Here is a 22,811-nt window from a genome sequence, read left to right on the forward strand (position 1 = left end):
CCTTAGTACAAATGTGCACACAAAAAAAGTTACACCCCTATGAAGTTACAAAATAAAAATCGATTGTTTTCAATATATCGAAAACTATTTGAGGTTTCTTATTGAAAACGGGCATGTGGCATTCTTATGACAGGAATATCTCAAAAAAAAGTTATAGTGAAATTTGTGCACCCCATAAAAATTTTATGGGGATTTTGTTCCCTTAAACCCCCCAAAACTTTTGTGTACGTTTCAATTAAATTATCATTGTGACACCATTTGTTAAACATAAACACAATATTTTTAAAACTTTTTTCTTCCTAATATTTTTTCGAAAAGCTAGTTTTTATCGAGATATTTTGTCAAATCCACCACATATTTGCATACTGTTAAGTACGATTATGAGACCTGGTAATAATATGCATTTATTTATAAATTATTACAGTTTGAGTTATATTTTGAACCATATCAAAAATGAATCTACATCTCGATAAAAGGTGCCTTATCGGAAAGATCCTAAGAGCCAAAAAATTTTAAAAATACTGTGTTTAACAGTTTAACTAATGGTACCGCAATAATAGTTTCATTGGAACGTACACAAAAGTTTGGGGGGTTTAAAGGCACAAAACCCCAATAAAATTTTTATTTAAACATATTGAAAAGAAGGCACATCTCGATTAAAACTGGTTTATCGAAAAAATACTAAGAGGCAAAAAGTTTTAAAAACATTGTGTTTAACCGTTTAACCCTCAATACCTCAATCAACGGTTTAACGAATGGTACCACAATAATAATTTAATTGTAACGTGCATAAAAGTTTGGGGGAGTTTAAGGGAACAAAATGCCCCATAAAATTTTTATGGGGTATGCAAATTTCACTATAATTTCTTTTTAAGATGTTGCTGACATAAGAATGCCACATGTTCATTTTCATTAAAAAATCTCTAAAGGTTCTCGATATATCGGAAAAAATTGATTTTCATTTTGTAACTTTAAAGGGCTATTATTACTTTTTTTGTGTGCATATTTGTACTAAGGTAAGTTAGGTTCAATCGAACTATTTTTATTCCCAGAATATGTGACTTAATTTATGACCGGTATTTTTGTTACACCCTGTATAGTACAAAGAAAAAAAAATATTTTTGCAATACTTTCATGAACTGATTTTTTAACTCTAAATGTCTTCTAAAATAGTCGATTTTGTTGCAGCAACCGTCGGCAGGATGACACAATACGTCAACGCTCCTGTTGTAACACCAACAGGCTTAAGCTTCGATTTTACCTCAAAAAAGACCTATCCAGAAGATGAGTTTTTCTTTCTTTTAAATTTAGGAAAATTTGACTTTCGTACATTTGCCGAATTCTTTCATTTAATACAATATAGGTAAGTGCTAACTTTGTAATGTACCATTTCACAAATTTATGTATATTACAACTTTGTCAAAACTAGGAATGCCTTTGGAAATTTTATGGGCAAAATTTTGAAAGTCATTCCTAGTCTTCACGAGTAATATTACTATTATTTCATAAATTATGCAGTCATTGAAAAGAAAAACGTTTCTCCATTTTTAGTTATTGATGATGTGGTGTCTTCCTTTTTCTTTTCGTACGTTCTTCATTACTTTCCTGCCTCCAGTTCTTCTTCTATCACCTATGTATGTATTTATTTTGTTGCAATTCTTTTCCAAACTTTCTTTTTTTTAACTGTTACTTTTGGTCGCAAATAAATCGCATATTATGGTATTGACGGATCATTTTGTGCTTAGAATTAGTTTTCTTTGGATTGTAGTCGAGAAAGATTTCTATCAACGAAATGGGTGGAAAACACCCTAGGGTAAAAGCGCCCTTCTGTAGTATAGATTTTGATCCTTGGATTATTCCCTACCTACTGTCAAAATTCCAAGTCAATCAATTAATTTTGCAAAAAATTGCCAAAAAGGTCAAAACCTTCTCTTCCTGGATTATAAGCAATATTATCCTGTTTATTAATCACAGGTAGGTACGTGCAATGTAGGTACATTTATTTGTTGGCGATTCATATATAGGCTATAAATAATTATATAGGTAAGCTCGAAACGAAGCAAAAATGATTTACAGGCAAACACATCAGTCATTATGCGAAAAATTTATTACTCGAATTCAAAATAATTTACTTCAAAAACAAACTTACTTAGAAAATGAAAACACATAATATAATATAAACAGAAAAAACCGCCTACTAGAAAGTCATTAACGAACAATAATAGATGCAAAAGTATAAAATTCGTCTAAAATTCCTGTATTTGTGCTCCATCCAGACGTAAACGTATTGCTTGTTGCCTACTATTGTTAACAACTCCCGATGAAGTATTTTTGTACTATGAGTTAATCAGTTACGTGAGTTAAGTTGTGGTATAAAAACATTATTTATTGCCGGTATCTATTACATTATTTTTATTATCATGGTGCTACAGCCCTTACATAGGACAGTAAAGAAAACAAAAAACAGATGAAAAAACAGCTTTTTGAAGGCTTTAAAGACTATATGGGGGAAAGCTGATGACACAATCCGTGAAGAGGTTCAGATGATTTTGCTTTGATTTTTTTTGTTAATATTCATAAGAACAAAATCGGAATTTCCGTGTTGATTGCCAAGATCTAGAATGGATAGGAGCCACAATGAGAAGAATAAGAAATTATTCGGAGTTAGAATACAATCGATATTTGAACACAATTATTTCGTTTCGTATTGGAGGAAGTGTCTTGGTCTGTAATTTTAGTTTGTTTATTTGTCTCGTTTGTTTCTATGTTGGAGGGAGTTCAGAGTTGATCTGGTAGGTCAGCCCAGGTTTGTGCTGAGTCGGCTGGACTCTTAGAATTTGTATAATTTTAAATTTTGTAGTAAGAAAATCTGGGAAGTTTAAAGAACTTGTGGGCCTCAGAAAATTAGAAGACTATCAACATAGTTTAATAGGAATTGGAGAAATTAGATTAAAATGATTTAGAGTGGATGATAGTTATGATAATTTCTGGATTTGTGATTCTGAGGTATGGTAGTACCTACTATACTAGGCTTCTTACAGTTACAACAGTCCTTTTAATATTGTGGCGTAAATATTCTTAATAAGGACTTGTCGTCAAAAGCTCAGAATATGTTTATATTCTGGAAGACCAGCGTTAACTGTTAGAAATACACACACCGGCAAAATTAAAGGAAATCCTTAAAAATGGGACATGTTTGATGTCTCGTATTTCCTAAACCAGTTATCCGATTTGAGTGATTTTTTAGTATGTTATAGCCTTATTATTTAAGAATATCGGTGTAATAATATTGTTGCTGGACAGGTAAATGTCATTTTATACCGGGTGTAAGTATGATACTGTGTTTTTCCATAAAGTTTGGAACACCCTGTAGACTATTCTAGCACATGTAAAATATTGAAATTAAAACTCAATTGTAGCCTTAGGCTTTATCAACATTTTCTTTTTTGATTCATTCGCTAATGTTGGATAATAAAAAAGTTAGGTACTTTAACAACTAGCCATGTCCTTTATAAATACAGGGTGTTTCTAAATAAGTGCGACAAACTTTAAGGGGTAATTCTGCATGAAAAATGATTGGCCGTTTGCTTTATAAATATATATCTGCAAATGCTTCGTTTACGAGATACGGGATGTTGAAGTGTTTCTTACAAATTGACGATTTATTTATTGCTCTAAAACAGGTTGAGATATGCAAATGAAATTTGGTAGGATTTAAGAGTTAGTTATTGCGCATTTCTTGACATACAATTAAGAATTTTATATTTACCATTGGCGTGCATACGGGTAAAACCATTTTAGATATATCCAATATGCACGCCAATGGTGATTCTAAAATTCTTAATTGTATTTAAAAAATTCGCAATAACTACCTCTTAAAACCTACCAAATTTCATTTGCATATCTCAATTGATTTTGGAGCAATAAATAAATCGACAGTTTGTAAGAAAAAATTCAACATCCAGTATCCCGGAAACGAAGCATTTGCGAACATATGTTCATAAAGCAAACGGTCATTATTTTTCATGCAGAATTACCCCTTAAAGTTTGTCGCACTTATTTAGAAACACCCTGTATTGATGAAGAACATGACCAGTTGTTAACGTACCTAACTTTTTATTATCAAATATAAGCGAACGAATCAAAAAAGAAAATGTTAAGAAAGCCTAAATCCACAATTTAGTTTTAATTTCAATATTTTATATATGCTAGAATATTCCACAGGGTGTTCCGAACTTTAAGGAAAAAACAGAGTATGATTGTTACACCCGGTATAAAATGACATTTGCCTGTCTAGCAACAATATTATTACACCGACATTCTTGAATAATAAGGATATAACATATTAAAAAAATTACTCAAATCGGACAGTCGGTTTAGGAAATCATTAAACATTAAACATGCCCCAATTTTTAAGGTGTTCCTTTAATTTTTCCGGTGTGTGTATTACCCGAAATACATTCTTGAAGTATATTTTTTGAAATCTTTGAATGAATGTATTTTGCGTCAATATTAGGCTTATATTTAATAGGGTAAGTCTTTCCGATGGAGTTCCAACCTTCCTTCCTAGGTCCTTTTACTTTGATGAGTTGACAGGTAAATTATTCAGGTAAAATTCTCTATTTTTCTCAATAGACTCGAAAACGAAATGTTTTTAGAATAAAATATAGTACCTAACGGTCTCAGTTAATCTTTTAATGATGCATTTTCTAAACCACTAAAGATTACAGCTTGTTCTTTTGACGGAATCTAGCATTGAGCAGCAACGAAGAATTGTTTTGAGAATCAATGCTTCTAGATGTGAAGTGTTTGGACTATTCTGTCTATAGCTGTTTTTATTTGATTCTTTCATTTTTAATTTCGTTAGAGAGTTCGAGATACTCGATACAGCCCTGTACACCGTTCCGAACTGTTTGGATGCAACAGCAAGCAGATGGTAAACCGCTGATAGTTTGCAAAAATATTTAGTACATAAATATACTAAAAAAATAAATTTACCAATTTTACCGTCTGTTTTCGGATTCTCCACTAATAAACACTAATTCTCTGTTACATATTGTTTAAATCCGAATGCAGTTTTTCTAAAATATTGTTGGATATTTCACTGAGGAGTGCTGACTTTAAAAGAGTCTTTTTATCTTACAAAAATTCTTGTATTCTTACTTTATGGACGTCGTAGGTCACCAAAACTATTAAATAAAATAAAGACTGCAATAAAAAAATCTAAAAAGGGTGCCACTATAGTATGCGGCCTACCGATCGCAATCTGATAATTCCTGAAGAATTGCGCAAAATAATGAAATGCAAGAAAACTTTAGAAAAAAAAATATTCAAAAGTAATAAATATTTGGAGGAAAATAAATGTAAAATGAAAGGAAACTCTAATAATTTACAAAACACTGCACGCCAACTATTTATAAATACAATTGTATGTAATGTAAAAATTCATGCATCTTAATTTAAGAGGGAAAGCCGCCAATGATTCTAATAAACTCATGAAGACACTATAACCAAGAATTTAAAAAATACCCTATCTTTACCTACACCTATCTGACGTCCCTTAAACATGAGAGAAATAGGTCCTCTTCATCTTTCCGCAGAACATTCCAGCAGTAGTCGTCCAAATGAGACTGGAAACGTTGACGTGGTACTCCTCGCATTTTCTTCATAGTGCCAGTGCCGGATTAACCATTAGGCGGACTAGGCGGCCGCCTAGGGCCCGGGCACTTAATGGGGCCCGCATCCCAGACAAATTCATTCATTAATATTGAATTATTCAAGCAGTAATTTAAAAAAAAATTAAAATGTTAAAAAAATCAAATAGGGCTAACTGAGATAAAAACAGAGAATGGTTAATTTATTATTTTCAATCAAACTCAGTTTTTCGCTTTGTCTTCTGTCAAATATCAGGAAAATACAACCGACTTCAAGACAAATTAAGCAGTTATCTTCAAAGGCATTTTTATATTCCATGTTCTAATCATTCCCTCAATTTGGTAATCAATTTTGCAAGAATATTTTGCTTAAAAGCTGGCAATTATTTTGGTATGGTACGTTTTTTTTTTCAATTTCTACCCACCGATGGGCCTTATAGTCCATTCACTCACGGTAAAATTTTGCAAAACCTCCGGATTTTAAAGAACCTTTGGATTTGAAACAAGAGCTTGGATTGCCATGAAATTTGGTATAAGAATAGCTAACATGCTAACAAAGAAAAAAGTGATATTGTGCCAATGTGTGTTTTTGCTCTGCGGTTGAGTCCACCCCTTCTCGGGGGTGAAAAAATATACCGTCAAAATATGTCTGGAAGTGGATAAACTGACTAATTCTAAGCAACTTTTGTTCAATAGAATTTTTTCATCAAGTCAATACATTTCGAGTTATTTGCAAGTGAATATCTTCATTTTTCAACAAAAAATAACACGTCTTTAGACGGTTTTCCGCAAATAACTCAAAAAGTAAGTATTTTATCGAAAAAATATTCTTAACAAAAATATAGTTTATAAAAAATTGAAAAAATGGTATATGGGTGCAGTCTGTAGACCCAGTAGAAGCAGAGTTGTAACTAATGAAAAGTAGGTTCTTAGTCGTCAAATTCCAAATCGAATATTTCAACGTGAAATAATAAAAAAAAGCAGCACTTTTCAAGGAAAACTCATCATAACTTGTAGAAAGGGCTTGAACAAGTCACTAATCACGAGTGTATGCATTTTTTTTTTATTTGGCTTAATGCCTCGACAACTAATGGCCATTAGCATGGCACAGTGGATTTTTCCAATCAAATACCTAGTGTAATGGGTAGTGTGTGTGTTGAGTAAATGTCTTGCTTGTTATTTAGCAAAGTCGTCATTGTTTTTGCAAAGAGACGCTAATTGTATCCGAATGTCTGCGGTACCGATCCCACAAGGATAGAAACTATTTTCATTTAATAATTTTTAATAAATGAAAAATTCTCTACCCAGGGTATGCAAATTTTAAACAGTCATATCTTAACCAATTTTTATCTTCCAAAAAAGCAAAAATCTGAATTATTCAGAAAAGCAAAACCTACATTTGTTTACTCTTTAAGATTTTTGGTACCACTAATAATTTTTATTTTGTTATTTTGAAAAAAGGCATTTTTTTTCAAAATTTCAAAAAATTTGTTTTACTTTAAATCCCAATATTTTGAAATGGCACTGTTAACCGGTGAAACTTACAGATCATATAAATAATATACTAATAAGTTTTTTCAAGATTTTCATAAATTTTCAAGATTTTTTTTGCCAAAAAAGGAATCAAAGTTATTTTAAGCTTTACTTGCTTAATTTTGATACTTGAAACTTGTGTAAAAAAAACAAAAATAAAACTTTTTTAACACTTTAAAAAAGTTCTGATGATGTTTTACCGAAAAGTGCTTAATTTTTTGGTTATTTACGTTGAAATATTTGATTTGGAATTTGTCGAATAAGAATTTACTTTTCATTAGCTCCAGTTCTGCTTATACTGGGTCTACATACTTCATACATGCTACATACACCATTTTTTAAAATTTTGTATAAATACGCTATATTTTTTCTAAGAATATTTTTTCGATAAAAAACGTGTTTTCTTTTGTTGAAAAATGAACATATTCACTCGCAGATAACTCAAAAAGTATTGATTTATGTATAGTATAGTAGTGAATAAACTCGATAGAACAAAAGTTACTTAGAATTAATCAGTTTATCCATTTCCGCAGTTATTTTGAATGTATAAGTATGTTTTTTCACCCCCGAAGGGGTGGAACTCATACCCAGGGCAAAATCACATATCGACACAATATCCCTTTTTTCTTTGGCATATTAGCTATGGACTATTAATGGGAAGTTGTTGCGAAATGTAAAAAAAAGAAAAATGATCTTTTTTATATTGTCGTAATTTATTCTTGGAGTAACTACTTCCCAAACCAACATAAATATCTGTAAATTTGTTTTACTTAAATTTTTGTTGTATTTTGCAAAACGTGTTGCTTGAAAAAATAAAACAAAGAAATAGTCAAGAAGCTGTTCCAAGATATACAACTGAATTTAGAGTCTAATAAATCAAATAAATAAAATATATAAAATTTAGGACTCCTTTATTTGAGTAACACTCAGTTTTAAAAAACACACAAAATACCATATACTGAGTTCACTGACTCTTACGCTATCAACCGATGACTCAGCTCAGTAATTGGCTTATCAAAAATTGGTAGATACGTTTCAACCTATAACTTATCTCATCCTTTTAGAAAAACTTCATTGGAATTAGCATCATCAGAATGTATTTTTCTTGGTCGCTTTCGTTTACTCTCGTCGGAATATTAAGAGTACCTGTTGTCAATCGCATTTCTGCTTATAGCAAGCCAAATTATCTCTTTGCCGCGCTGTAAGGCAAAGCTCTTGTTTTATCAGACCTTGCAATCCATCTACTGCTGCTTTTTTTAAGGACTAGATTGTGGCGAATGGAATAGCTTAGTGGAGTTTCATTTAAGCATTTGATCATAACTTCCCAACGGCCGGTAGAGGCTGAAAAAAAGTTGTTCACGGATTGAACAAACCCCAAATTACGATATTGCTTCAACGCAACTTTAAGCAGCACTTACTTCAACTAAATTAAGTAAGTGTGCGGCACAAGAAATGTAAATTGCAAGTTTGTTAATATTAGATATATGAGCCTGGAGACCATTTACTTTGCCTGACATTTGTACTGTTCAGTCGTTTAAAAAAGTTAAAACAGCAGAAGAAAGATGTTCTCCAATATGGCTACTTATGGGTGTGAATATGAGAAAACGCTCAAACAAAATATCTTAATATAATAGTCAACTGGTCAATATGAGACAAAACTGGAGTTGAATCGACACTTAAGTAGTAGTAGGTAGTAGTAGGCTTTCTTAATTTCTTTAACAATTGTATTCATATCGTAACCTCGGAAACCTTTTTTTGGATGGTGCTAGAAAGGTCACCAATGGAGACACTGCGACGGCAGCCAGATGGTAGGTGGAGAGCGAGTCGTGGGTTCGAAACTAGCTTTTGAAACGTGGAAGGGATTCAATAGAAGAAATAGGTAAAGATAAGACAAGAGAAGGTAGATAAGAGAAGAGAGAGAAACAGATAAAAAGATAGATAGGAAAAATTACCTAAGGTAAGAGAAGAGATACAGGGCGCCACTTAACTTTTTGGGGTTTAAAGGGGAAAATTAAGAAACCTTAGAAACGAAAACAGGTAGGTAAGAAAAGATAATGAGGTTCTGAGACCAAATACAAGAAAAGATATAGACAGTTAATTAGTAAATATTTAGCGGTAATTTATTATCAGGGAATTTATTATGAGTAGATAAATAAAACTAGTAAAATAAATAAAAAACAATATATTAAACAAATGGCTCACCAGAAGGGTGAGTCCAAAAAAAACACAAGAAATAAAGAGAAAACAATGTATATACACCCATCAAAACTGTACCAACAATTAATGTGTTGTGGTGTACAGTTAGAAATAAACAAAAATTATGATGGAATAAATACAAGTAACATATTATAACAAAAACATGCACAATTAAAAACACAGTAAAGAGAGCCTGGTTATGAATTAAAAAAACAAATCAAGCATCTATAATGAGAAATCTCTCTTTACTGGTTTAGGGCTTATCTCGAGATAACGGATGTGGTAACCTTAATGACTGATAGAAAATATAACGTACAAAGATATAATAAAATTGAATGCAAAGCATACAAATTTAACAAATGTTTACTGTTCAAAAATCAAAAACAGCCCGCACTTGGTTTTATAAACAAAAAGCCAATCGCACAGCTATTAAGGAATTAGTGAATGTTTGTACTTAGTTTTGACAATGAAAAGTTTTATTAATGAATAAAAAACTATCGAGGAAATCGCTGATGAGATTCATCGGAGGTTAGCCTTAACGACAGATGAAGATATGTTGAGGTAGATAGCCCTTAGATTGCTCTATTTTTGGAAATAGTTTTAGGTAGGATTATTAAGACACTTACAGTTGCTCTGCCTCTTAATTTGCACTGACTCTATATTATTTACTTTACTTAGTAAGCAAACACTGAAGTTATTTGGTAATTGAATCTAAGCGGATGTTAGATCCAATTACAGATACGATACGAGAGTGAATATCACTCAGATAAGATATACGGTAGATCAGATATACGGTAGATCAGATATACGGTACTCTAGAGACACACGTCTGTTCTTCTAGCCATTCAGCCGCTAAGTCCCCTTCGCAATCTTTGCGATGCTTTTTTTTCAAAAAAAAGTGGGAGTATATCCCCTCTCAAAAAAAATTGCATTTCTCAAAAGGAACCGACCTATTTGCGTTTTTAAGTAAAGTAACGTTATTTGAGTTGTAAAGTGTTAAAAAAATAGATCCCTTGAAATAGGGTCGCGCTTCAAACAGACCGCAAGAGGAAGCAACGAACCTAACGGGGGTTGTCGAAAGGGAAAGTTGATTCCTTTGAAATATAAGTAAAACTGAAAGTAACCATAAAAACATTGCAATACCATGCCGCTTTGTATAAAATGTCATACCTAACGGAATGTAGGTAGTAAATTTTGGAGAGGTTTCTTAACGGAACCTCTTATACTAACAGATAACAATACTAGTTTATTAGGGTCTCTATAACTTATTTGTGTTTGTCGTACCGACAACGAAATGTGCTAGTACCGCTAAGTTTCTACCGTTTGTGGTAATAAAATTAGCCAGGGGTAGTTATTTACGAAAACGGCCATAGGCCTGAGTACTAGTGGGTTAAAATTTAATCCAACGGGTAAATTAATTATTACTTAATCCTATTATATAAAAAAAATGTTACATCGTGTTTTCCTATTATTTTTATTACTTCTTCACAGATCTCTGAAGATAAGTAAGAAAGTTTTCCAGTGCCCTTATTGCCATACTTAGCTAAATGAGAGCTTAAAAAAAGGATCGTACTCTGCAAGTAGCCCTAAAATGTCTAAGGAGTTCACATTATTTTTTGAACCAAGGATCCCCGTATCGCCTTTAAACGCGGAAAAATAGAATCTTGACCACAGAAACCACTTTTTTCAAAACTTGCATCCGGTAGTCTCGTTCTTGGGCGGAGGTAAATTCCTCACCAACCAGTAAAAACGTATAATCCGACAGGTATTTTCCTCACCAAATTTAAAGGGTCCTATTAATCCGGTAGGTATTTTCCTCACCAACTCACTCAGGTAATAAAATAAAAATGTAGGTTTAATTTAAGAATGTCTATTATGAAAGCATCCGAAATCCGAATACAATTAATTTTCTTACATTATAATAATAGTTTATAATATAGATAATATGCAAGACGTATAAATTATTATTTAATATTTACTATAATAATACAGACACTTTACAAAATCCATTCTAGTCATTTGATTAGACTGATACCTTATTAATAAATTTACTACATTTTTCAATTTCAGTTTAACTTGTTTATCTTTGATAGGTTTTGCAATATGCAAACTTTAAATTTTAACATACGTATCTACCTGAAATTCTTTCATTTTTTCAAAGAAAATATATATGGATGGATGCGTATTACAAAACGATAAATTAAAATGCGAATGAAAAGATTCGCAAGCATTCGTAACACGAATAACAGAAGAATTTGTCTCTGTCCACAACTATATGGAGAATATGGCATTTTCGTCTATATAAGTTTCAACTAAATAATCAACATACCTATCTTAAATTTCATTTCCTGGTTTGCATGACATTAAATCAAACACAAAACAATCTGATACGTCTTCTGGTTTTATATGTAAGGCCAAAAGTATGTTTGAGCCACTTGCCTCTTTCAGAATCATTTTTATATTCTGATATTAAATCAAGAGACCAAGACATTTCTATACCAAGTTAGTGTAGGTGAAATTTACAACCATGTATTTCAGTGTTCGGACACATTTCAATGATTGCATTCCTTTTCAAAATCTTCAAAAATTTTACTAGCATTAAACTCAATTTTGAGAGCTTTAAAAATTTCTGATTTTAACAAATAAAAAATATTGTTGTAAATTTCTGTTTTTTTTGTTTGGCAGTAAACAGTATAATAAAGAAATATAATGCACATTAATTAGCCCATGAATAATGAATAATTGCAATGTGCCATCCATATAAAAAAATTCAATGTGGCTAAAAGTCTTATATTTGTTTCACAACTAAATACAATTATCCTACTTTTGACACAGTTTATAAAGAGAAAATTTTCCCTCTTGGTCTTGGTTATTTTTTGAGCACACCCCGTCACAAATTCTTGAACCTCATCAATATTGGAAGGAAGTTGTCCAGTCATCATTTTTCGTCGATAATTATATATTTTTTCTTATGTAACTGACAACAATCGTAGTAGGTCTGGATCCCGCGTATGAAAAAAAAGTTGATTAATAGCAAGCTGAAAATGTGTTAATAGCTTAAGGGTGTCTAGTCGGACAAACTTTGATATATGGGAACACTGGAACAGGGGAAGTTTTAATTGCGGAACAGGTTAAAAATTTGGAACGGTCAGTCCACGAAAACGGCACATTTATTTTGTCCGACAGAACAGACTTAAACTCTCCGAACAGAGATTAAACTCTCATGCAAAAATCAGACTGCTATTTATAACCAAATGGGCGTTTTAATGAGTGGAACATGTAGAATATGTCAAATGACAGGAATTATGACAGGTGATAAATAGCAGTCTGATTTTTGCATGAGAGTTTAATCTCTGTTCGGAGAGTTTAAGTCTATTCTGTCGGACAAAATAAACGTGCCGTTTTCGTGGTCTGACCGTTCCAAATTTTCAACCTGTTCCACAATTAAAACATCCCCTGTTCCAGTGTTCCCATATATCAAAGTTTATCCGACTAGACACCCTTAAGCTATTAACAAATTTTCAGCTTGCTATTAATCAACTTTTTTTCATACGCGGGATCCAGACCTATAGTAATTGTTTCACACAAATTAGCTGCAAGTACTTGGCGTATAATTTTTGCTTGTTTTTCAATTCTCTTCGGCTTTACGTTTACAATAGTTAGAAACAATTTTTCGATCTAACTTCTGACAATCTGGTTCATGATTATGTTGTCGGCTACTTCTAGATATTGTAAAAGTTGCACCAATAGTAAAAAATTTCGCACTACAAGTTGTTTTATCCTCCAGAACACTTCTTCACTTCTTAAAATTTTCACTTTATAAAAAAAAAAAAGAATGTGTGTGTACTTTGTACGCACGTAAGGAGTTATACTTCTACTACATATTATGTGATTTTTAAGAGAATACCAAAAATTTAAAAAAATAAAAGAATAAAACGCACACAAACACATTGAAAAATGCCACAAAGAAAAAATGATTTCTGAACGATAATAATTGTTGGCAAAAATTTTAAATACGCATTTTCTGAAAAAAAAAAATTATATAACAAATATACCTACAATCATAAAATGCATAAAAAAATTAAAAAATAAAAACTTGCATCGGGAATCGAACCCGTGAATTTCGTGGCGCTTTGATTCGTAATCGAAGCCTAGACTCACTTATCCAATTCCACATTATTTGTCATGTGGAAAAATAGGGTAACTGAACGTTTTACTGTTTGACTGTTGTTTTGAATATAATTAAATTATGTAGTTTAAATTTTGTGGAAGAAAATATAAAAATATAACAAAACAGTAAGAAAACAATATATTAGATAAAGATTGGTAGAACTTTTGTTGGTAATCAAATTAAGTATGTAAATCAAAGCATTACATACCTGCTAGATAAATAAATCTACGCCAAAAAATCATAATTTAAAAATAAAAATCGGACCTAATTTGGGATTTCTCTCTAAAATCCCCATTCTTGAGAAAATAAATGTATAGTAGAGCGTCGATTATCCGAACGTCGATCAACCGAACGACCGCTTATTCGAACTATCGACTCCCGCGTCCCGCACTCGAATACCGAGCAAGCGTTAGTAATTGACGCTTAAAATATCTTCAATTTTCTTCAATATTGTATTCAAAAATAATTATGTTGTTGCAAAGACTGCACTTTTTTGTTTAGTTGCTAGTTGTCATTATCAAGATATAAATAAATATGTAGGTATATAAATATGGCTTTTATTCACTTGTGGATAAATATGTATAACTATAAATATGTATCAATATATTGTAGTTCGATTATCCGAACAAATCGGTTTTCCGAACACCTATGTCCCCCAATTAGTTCGGATAATCGACGCTCTACTGTATTTCAACCTAATCCAAGTGTATAATTACAATCTGATTATAATAAAAACTAGTTACCAAATTAGAATGAGTTTTCCTTGTACAAAATAGTCCAAAAGTCCAAAAATATAGGTATATGAAAACTATTTAAAAAGGCAGTATAACAATTAATTAACTTTTGTTTGTTGTTTCTTTTCTCACAAATTTTAAAACGCAACAACCATAAATAATCGAACTACAGCACAGCTGTGCCACAGCCGCCATATTGAATAATTTTTGACATGTCATTTGAACATCCAATCAGAACAAAGTTATAATGCGCATGCGCCGGGATCATAGGTTTTAACATATAAAAATCCACCCTCATATCGCCGGTAAAGAAGTATAACTTCAATAAAATTTTCAAATACCAATACCGCGTAAGGTTTACCGCGATCACTTTCTATTAAACATGCCATTTTTGTCAAAATTCCAATTGTGATTGTGACTAAAAATAAAATACTATAATTAATTAATTAATTATGATAATTATAGGTACCTACTGTAATTTAATAGTAGATAAATAATTCAATTGAATGCCTTTTAGTAAAATCTACCTGAAATAACTGAAATAACCATTTTGGTCTTGGTGAGGAAAATACCTGTGGGATTAAGACATACCCTTATAAACGCAGGTAAAAGATTATTTTGGTGAGGAAATTACACCCGCCGTTGTTCTTGATTAAATTGAATTTCTAAAGAAATCCAACGGCACTCATTAGCGACTTATTCTCAGAACATAGACTTTCTATGTGAACAAAAGTATGCATTGTAATGTAATTTCATACGTCCACCATCACTTTTATAATATTTTGTGATATTTGAATTTTTCAAAATAATATAATTTATAGATTTTATCTAATTTTACTTATTATATTTTCGTGTTGGGTCCTTAGGCAAATACCTATTTTGCGTAATGGATAATCCGGCACTGCAACCACGACCACTCGATCCCTTGTACGCTCCTGATGCAGGATCTGTAGTGCCTTTGGTCAGGGCCCCCGCAAGGCTGATTGGCGCCCGCGTGTGGGACATATTTTAGCGCCCTTTAAATCTACTATACAGGGTGAGTGGGGACGAACACACCAAACTTTAAGACTGTAGATATAATATACGTAAAAATAATCAAAAATAACTCATATGTTGTTATTCGATTTTCATTTGTTTTCGAGATACGGGGTGTTAAAATTTTTCTTACAAACTGACGATTTATTTATTGCTCTAAAACCGGACTGCGGTGGTGAATAAAAATTTTATATTCACCATTGGCGGGCGTACGGGTAATAGTCTAAAATTTTTGAAACAAAAAAAAAATAGTACGCCACTGAGATATTTCAAATTAAAAATTATTTTTGAATTCCCTGTTCAATTTATGACAAACAATCCATCTTCATGTTTGTTCATAAGACGCTTCGTTTTCATGCAAAAAATAAAATATCTTAACGCTTACAAAGTATTCGAAATACGTCGAAAAATTTGTAAGCGTTAAGATGTTTTATTTTTTGTCACAAATTGAACGAGGAATTCAAGAAAGATTTTTAATTTGAAATATTTTAGTGGCGTAACATATTTATCTTTAAAAATTTCAGACTATTACCCGTACGCGCGCCAATTGTGAATATAAAATTCTTAATTGTATGTCAAAATATGCGCAATAACTATGTCTTAAAACCCACCAAATTTCATTTCCACACCTGAACTGGTTTTAGAGCAATAAATAAATCGTCAGTTTGTAAGAAAAATGTTAACACCCCGTATCTCGGAAACAAATGAAAATCGAATAACAACATATGAGTTATTTTTGATTATTTTTATGTATGTTATACAGTCTTAAAGTTTGGTGCGTTCCTCTTCACTCACCCTGTATAAAACTCATAAATATTTTTGAAAAATTTAAACCCAGAATGAAAGACTACATTATTACTGAGGCCGAAAGTCCCTGAAAACTTCTATGTTTATTTTAATAATTTACAGGTGTTAAAATAAAAGAGAAAATCTAGTGTGATTTTTAATAATTGCAAATATTTAATTCAAAAGAAACTTTTTATTTATTTTAAGGGACGGTCAGGTCGCGTCGGCCCTCGGCAATAACGTTATCTTTCATTCTACGTTTAAATTTTTTAAAAATACTTATTAGCTTTCTCAGGATTCGAAAAAAAATGGATATATTGAAAACCCATTGAAAATTTTGACAGGCGACATTTTGCGCCTTTCCCTTAATTTTTTTGCAACATTAATGAAGCATCCTGCATATTAAATTAAAAATATACATGTAAGTAAATAAACAATAATATTTTGTCATTCCAAAGTTATCAAACAAATTTTATACAGGGTGTCTACATAACCAGGAACCATATGGGAAACTGTTTTATTATTAATTTTACGAGAAAAAGTTATTCTTCATAAAAAGTTCTGCATCGTCTAGAACCCAGAATGCAACCATCAAATATCAAATATTATGAATCTTATACGAGGTATGTAAAAAAATATGAATTTCGGTCAAGAGCAAAGTACGTTGAGTTTTCACAATATTGAAAAGTTATTATGAAAAGTTGTTCAGCATTAAAAACTATGTTTCTATATACAATTACATCCTTCTAATTGAAACATATTGTGATCTAAAAAGGCACTTTACTTTAGATCGAAACTCATAATTTTTTACATATATCTCATATAAAATTGAAAACATTTGATAGGATTTGATGGTTGCATCTTAGATTTTAGACCATGCAAAGCTTATTAATAAGAACTTTTTATCGTACATTAATTGTACTTTTCAACAACGCCCTTTTCATTTATTAGAAATAATGTGATAAGTCTTTTATTATTAATAATTAGTCGTTTTCAGTTATTACAAATAATGTGATAACTCTTTTATTATTAATTAATTAATCAATAACAATAAAAGAGTTATCGCATTATTCTTAATAATTAAAAAGGGCTTTGGGTATCTGTAATTTAAGAAAAAAAAATTCAATTAAAAGGATGTAGGTAATTGCATATTAAAACATAGTTTTTAATTATCCAAACAACTTTTCATAATAATAATTTTCTGAAATATAAGGTACTATTGATCGAAATTCATATTTTTAATACTCATAAGATTGACACAATTTTATATTTGGTTGCATTTTAGTTTTTAGACTATGCCAAACATTTTATGAAAAATAAATTTTTTTCTTAAAATTAATAATAAAAAAGTTTCTCATATGGTTCCAAGTTACGCAGACACAATGTCTTAATTATTTACTTTTTTTTTCAAAATAAATTGTAAATTGTGGATTTTATTATAGGAAACCCGATTATAACAATTTAAAATGAATTATTATTATTCTATCCAATGACTATGATACTTATCATTTTCACAATTAATTTAATTTCCACACCACTTAAAATAACAAAAAATAAAAAATACTTTCCAATATTTTTTACACGAAAACCAAAGTTTAAAAACAGGGCAGAACAAACCCAACGCATATTACGATAATATCGTAGGTAATTATTAACACCAATATAAAATAACATTTTAAACCTTTCACTGCAGGAAACCACCCCTTCACCAGTAACAGTAAATAATGTTTGTGCCTAATAAACGCATACGCATAGACAAGAAGGGAAAAGATACTCAAGTCAAATACATAATCATAATTCATAGAGTATTTGTTTACTTAAGGGGTAATTATCATAAATTCGAGTAAAAGATTCACTTTATACGAGTAAAACTGCTTGATCCAGCATGTTGTGTTTTTGTTAGAGTAAAACTGCTAAGTTGCGTTTTATGGGTGTTAATAATTTATGTTACTTCTCGTCAAGGAGTGTGATTTGATGTTTTTTTGACTATTTTGAGTGTCGCTTTAGTTTACAACATAAAATCGATTGGATGGTATGCCAAGCGTAATTCAATATACTTCAAAAAAAATTAGGAGGGAACAACAAAATGTAATATATTTTTGACGGAGTAAGTTCAAGATTTCAGGACGGGAATAAATATTTTTTCAGTAATAACAAAATATTTGATTTTTGAGATTTTTCTAGCTGTTCATGAAATAATTAAAATCGTATATAAAAAATTATTGTCTCATTTAAAAGAAATATTTCTTATTTACCAAACCTTCGGTTTGGCGCTCCTTTGGGGTTACGCCCGCGTGCGCTGCACGCGTTGCACGCCCGGTTACGGGGGCCCTGCCTTTGGTGGTTCACCGTCTGATGTTCGAATCCCAGTCGATTTAGATTTGAATAAGCAAGGCATTCATCAGAACAGATGAAGGAATCTTCTTCAATTTCCTTTTGGATAATAGGGATTAAAGGGCAGGATGCCTCATTCTTCAACCCGAACTTTCAAAGGCCAGCGATCCGTGCTCCGTGATTTCCGTTGGTTTTCCACTTCAACATCGTTGTCCTCCGATTTTGAAGCACCATCTCTTCCAGCGTGCGTCCTCTGTTATATTTTTGGGCACTAGCAACTCCTCACCTTATCAATTTGAATGAGGCTCTCGTTTATTCCTATCATCGGGTCTTTTCTCGATCCGATGGCTGTACAAATTTCTCGACACATATTGTACCAATCGGTTACTACATTCGTTGACTTCCCTGTTAGATGAACTGACGTGGATAGTGGAATATCTTCGGTAGAAGTCTTTTAAAAACATTGTGTCGTTGATAGTCAACCTTCAAAGTATATCCAGAAAAGCCCTTGATAGTCAAGGTTTAACTAATCTTCCAAGCCATTTTATTTGAAAAGAGGGATTATTATTTGCGCAAAAGCTTCTGGGAAAATATTATGGTGTTATTTATATAATAGTAAAGAAACAAGTTTTTGTATATTCCTGAAAATGTTTATTACTAATTAAGAGTAAACTTTCTGCCTACAAACGGTTTGTTGCCTTTCATTATTGTGCACAAACCATCCTAAGAAAGGATTATGGTCTTGTTTAGCCGCACAGGTAGACCTCAAGCTATATCAGAAACACGACGGTAGACCGCATACTATAGTACCACGATAAAAAGTTTCTTTTCTTGTATTTCCATCTTATATTTCATATTCAAGGTACGAATGGCACAAGGTAGTTCTCGTATATGAGCGAAATGATCAATCAGAAGTAGGTGGAGAAAGAATGTGTTACCTAACAATGACCAATCTAGCAACTGAACTGACTTCTAGCGGAATGGATTATGTGGATGGTGATTTGAACTTATTGGGATTGGATTATACCGAATTTTTGAAGCTTAAGGTCGGAGTAAACTATGGAAGTAAGTATGAATTTTACAATTTTAATAGCAGGTTCATATATAAATATTGGTATGTCACGGAAGTGGATCCCCTTGCCAATAACAGAAATACCCTTGCAATATTTTAAACAAAACTGAATGCATTAGATTTTTGTGCACTAGTGCCTGCAGCAAAGCTAACACATAACACAATATAGTCAAAATAAGTATTGCCTCAGATAGCCAAGCTCCATTGAAAGACTATAACTTATAAGTCGGTAACAGCTCCTGCAAACGGTTTTTTAGGTAACTGGAAGAATACAAAGACCTTTTGTTGTGAAGAATACAAAGACCTTTTGTTGTAGGTGCCAGAGCATAAAAGACTTATTAGTGATGAGATTGCTGAGAGTCTTATTAAAGAAGGCAATACTCCTTTTATCGGACAAGTCATTTGATGCTATGATACAGTTTACCAGAAACCTGTATAGTCGAGGATGTTAACAAATTGGAAATAAAAGTTAGTGTAGCTGACTGGGAAACATTCAAAGCATAATGCAACCAAAAAAGTTATTACAAACTTTTTCTAGCTATGCAAAAATATTCTTGAAGTCCCAAGATACTGTTTTTACATCTTTAAAGAGAAGAGGTAAAATCTGCATACAGACACCAGTGACTCAGGAAGTGTTGGGTACCAAATACCTTAAAGAAGTTTTGCCACACGAGAAGGTACCCAGGGAGGTTAGATCTTTGACACTTCATCCCGTCACCACTCCGACTAATTTCCCCTCTGTCACTCCAGACAGCAGGATGGAATTCATCTCTCCAACAGACTCGACAACATGCCTCCACTGTTCTGTGTCTTGAGCAACCTCCATCTAATTCTCCACGCCCATAGTGTTCAAGTCTCCTGCTATATTATCTCGCCAGCGGAGTCGAGGGCGTCCGCATGGTCGTCTTCAAGTTGGAACTTCCTCCCACACCAGTTTTACTGTTCTTTGGTCAGAATGTCTTTTGAGGTGTTTTTCTGAGGACACCTCCAGGTCTTCTGGACTTTATCTGGGTCTAGTTCTTTGAGCTCTTGGTTAGCTCTTTTCCTATATTGTTCTGCTGCTTTATCCATCACAGGCCCAAAGATCTCTCTTATGATTTTTCTTTCCAAAACACGTAGTCGTCCTTCGTTTACCTTTGTTATAGTACAAGTTTCGCTACCATACAAGTTTCGCTACGGGTCGTATGATTGTTATATTATACAGTTGTATATTTGTTTGTCTTGTTAGTTGTTTCGATTTTATAAGGTTTTGGATACATCTGTTGCCGGCTTGTATCCTATTGTTTATTTCTTGTGATCCGTCAATGTCTTCAGTTTAAAAAGCATTACTTAATTCTGAATAAAAATCCTAGATAAACGAGAAATTTGAAATGCAGAAGGTATACATTTGTAGACAGAGAATCTATTTTAAATTTTGTTTACTATTTATATTTTTAACTAAATGACGATTTTTTTATTTAATTTTCTCTAGTTATACTGACTTGTGCATCCCATGAAAATGTTAGAAAACTGGTAATAGCAGCCACCCAATTAAAAATGATGGACAGAGGAGAATACACGTTTTTTAATATCGACTCATATAATCAGTAAGTACTCTTTTTTCTTTATTGTATGTCGTTAATCTAATTATAATTCCCTTGTATATGTCTGTTCTATTTATTGTTTTATAAGTTTGCTTTGCTTCAAACTTATGAATAGCGCACTTTTATGAAAATATTTGATTTGGCACAGTCTTTTATTACACCTATCCCTATGATACCCTATCACAATAAATAAAACTATTTTACTAGTCTTTTTTACATGATTTTACATTGCTAAATGTAAATATCAGAAATATATCGTTTAGAGAGGCAGAGGCGGTACTAAACGTGAATATGAATAATCGTACTGTAAGTACTGAGCATCATTCTCTCTTTGCCTTATCCCTGTAGACCAGGGCGCATCTGTAAAAATATTAGTACATTTGGACGTTGAGAGGTGACTCAAATTTTTTTGCAGAAATTGCTTGAAAGTAACTCAAATAATAATATTTGAGTTATCCTCCCTCTCAAAAAGGTCCGGAACATTGTTTAAATAATCAAAATGTCAAACAATGAAGGAAAAATTCGATTTGTTTCTTGGTTTTTTGATTATAACTTTAAAAGTATTCATTTTCGAGAAAAATTGTACTGTTATAAAAGTTACGTAATTAAATTTCCTACAATATAGAATTAGTTAAAAGTTTAATAAATAGTCACCCTTGCTGCAAAACAGCAATAATTGCGAAAAAACCATACAAAAACAAGTATTCGCATTTTACGTTTTTCAACCATTTAGGCTACACTTATGACCTTCATATTTCACTCACAAAAACTGTATGATACAGTAAAACAGTACTGTTAATTTAATTAAGATCGGTTTAATAGATTTTGCAAAATAAATTTTGCAATCCAGCTTTCGCAAAAAAAAATTCATTTTTTCAAATTGTTACAGGACTGAAAATAAAGCAGATAGCAAATTGAAATTTTTTTTGCATATAGAAGTGTACTGTGCCTTTCATTTGCAATTTGCAAAATTAAAATAGATTAACTACCACGGTGTCAGGAATTTTTTTAAATAAACATTAATTATTGGTGCTACGCGCAGGACAGCGGATAGTTTGTTCTGATTGGGCACTCCAATGACCTTTGATAATAATTGATACATTTTAGTTTTTATTACATTTCTATATAAATAAATAAATTTGTTTATTGCAAAATAAAAACACATTCTCTATCTTTTGAAATAACATTTTTTTTAGCAAAACCTTTCTTTGTTCATATATTTTAACTTAGAGAATAAAAGTTTATTATTTTTAAATATATACAATTGTTTAAACAATATTTCACACACAATAATAAAATTAGTTTGATTTTTGTGGAATTAAAATATTAAAATACAACAAAATGTAGAGTAAGAAAATAATATATTAGATAAAGATTGGAAGAAATTTTGGTGGAAATCAGCTTGTGTGAATCGAACACCGCTGTCCTGCGCGTAGCACCAAAAATTAATGTTTATTTAAAAAATTTCCTGACGCCGTGGTAATTAATCGATTTTAATTTTGCAAATTGCAAATGAAAGGTACAGTACACTTCTATAAGCAAAAAAAAATTCAACTTGCTATCTGCTTTATTTTCAGTCCTGCAACATTAAAAAAATGAATATTTTTTGTGAAAGCTAGATTGCAAAATTTATTTTGCAAAATCTGTTAAACCGATCTTATAGAAATTAACAGTGTTGTTTTAGTATATCATAAAGTTTTTTGGGTAAAATAT

The 22,811-nt window shown here is 31.6% G+C and overlaps 1 protein-coding gene across 1 annotated transcript in view; it reads left to right on the forward strand.

The window, feature by feature from the left end:
- LOC114332482 (atrial natriuretic peptide receptor 1) overlaps positions 1-22,811 on the forward strand; it is a 660,741-nt gene that overhangs the window by 79,323 nt on the left and 558,607 nt on the right. The window contains exons 3-5 of the mRNA XM_050663631.1: positions 1,189-1,363; positions 19,306-19,508; positions 20,987-21,101. Of these exons, the coding sequence (XP_050519588.1) occupies positions 1,189-1,363; positions 19,306-19,508; positions 20,987-21,101 (493 nt within the window). The remainder of the gene's footprint in view (positions 1-1,188; positions 1,364-19,305; positions 19,509-20,986; positions 21,102-22,811) is intronic.

Source organism: Diabrotica virgifera, chromosome 10 (assembly GCF_917563875.1).
Source record: "Diabrotica virgifera virgifera chromosome 10, PGI_DIABVI_V3a".
Lineage (NCBI taxonomy): Eukaryota > Metazoa > Arthropoda > Insecta > Coleoptera > Chrysomelidae > Diabrotica > Diabrotica virgifera.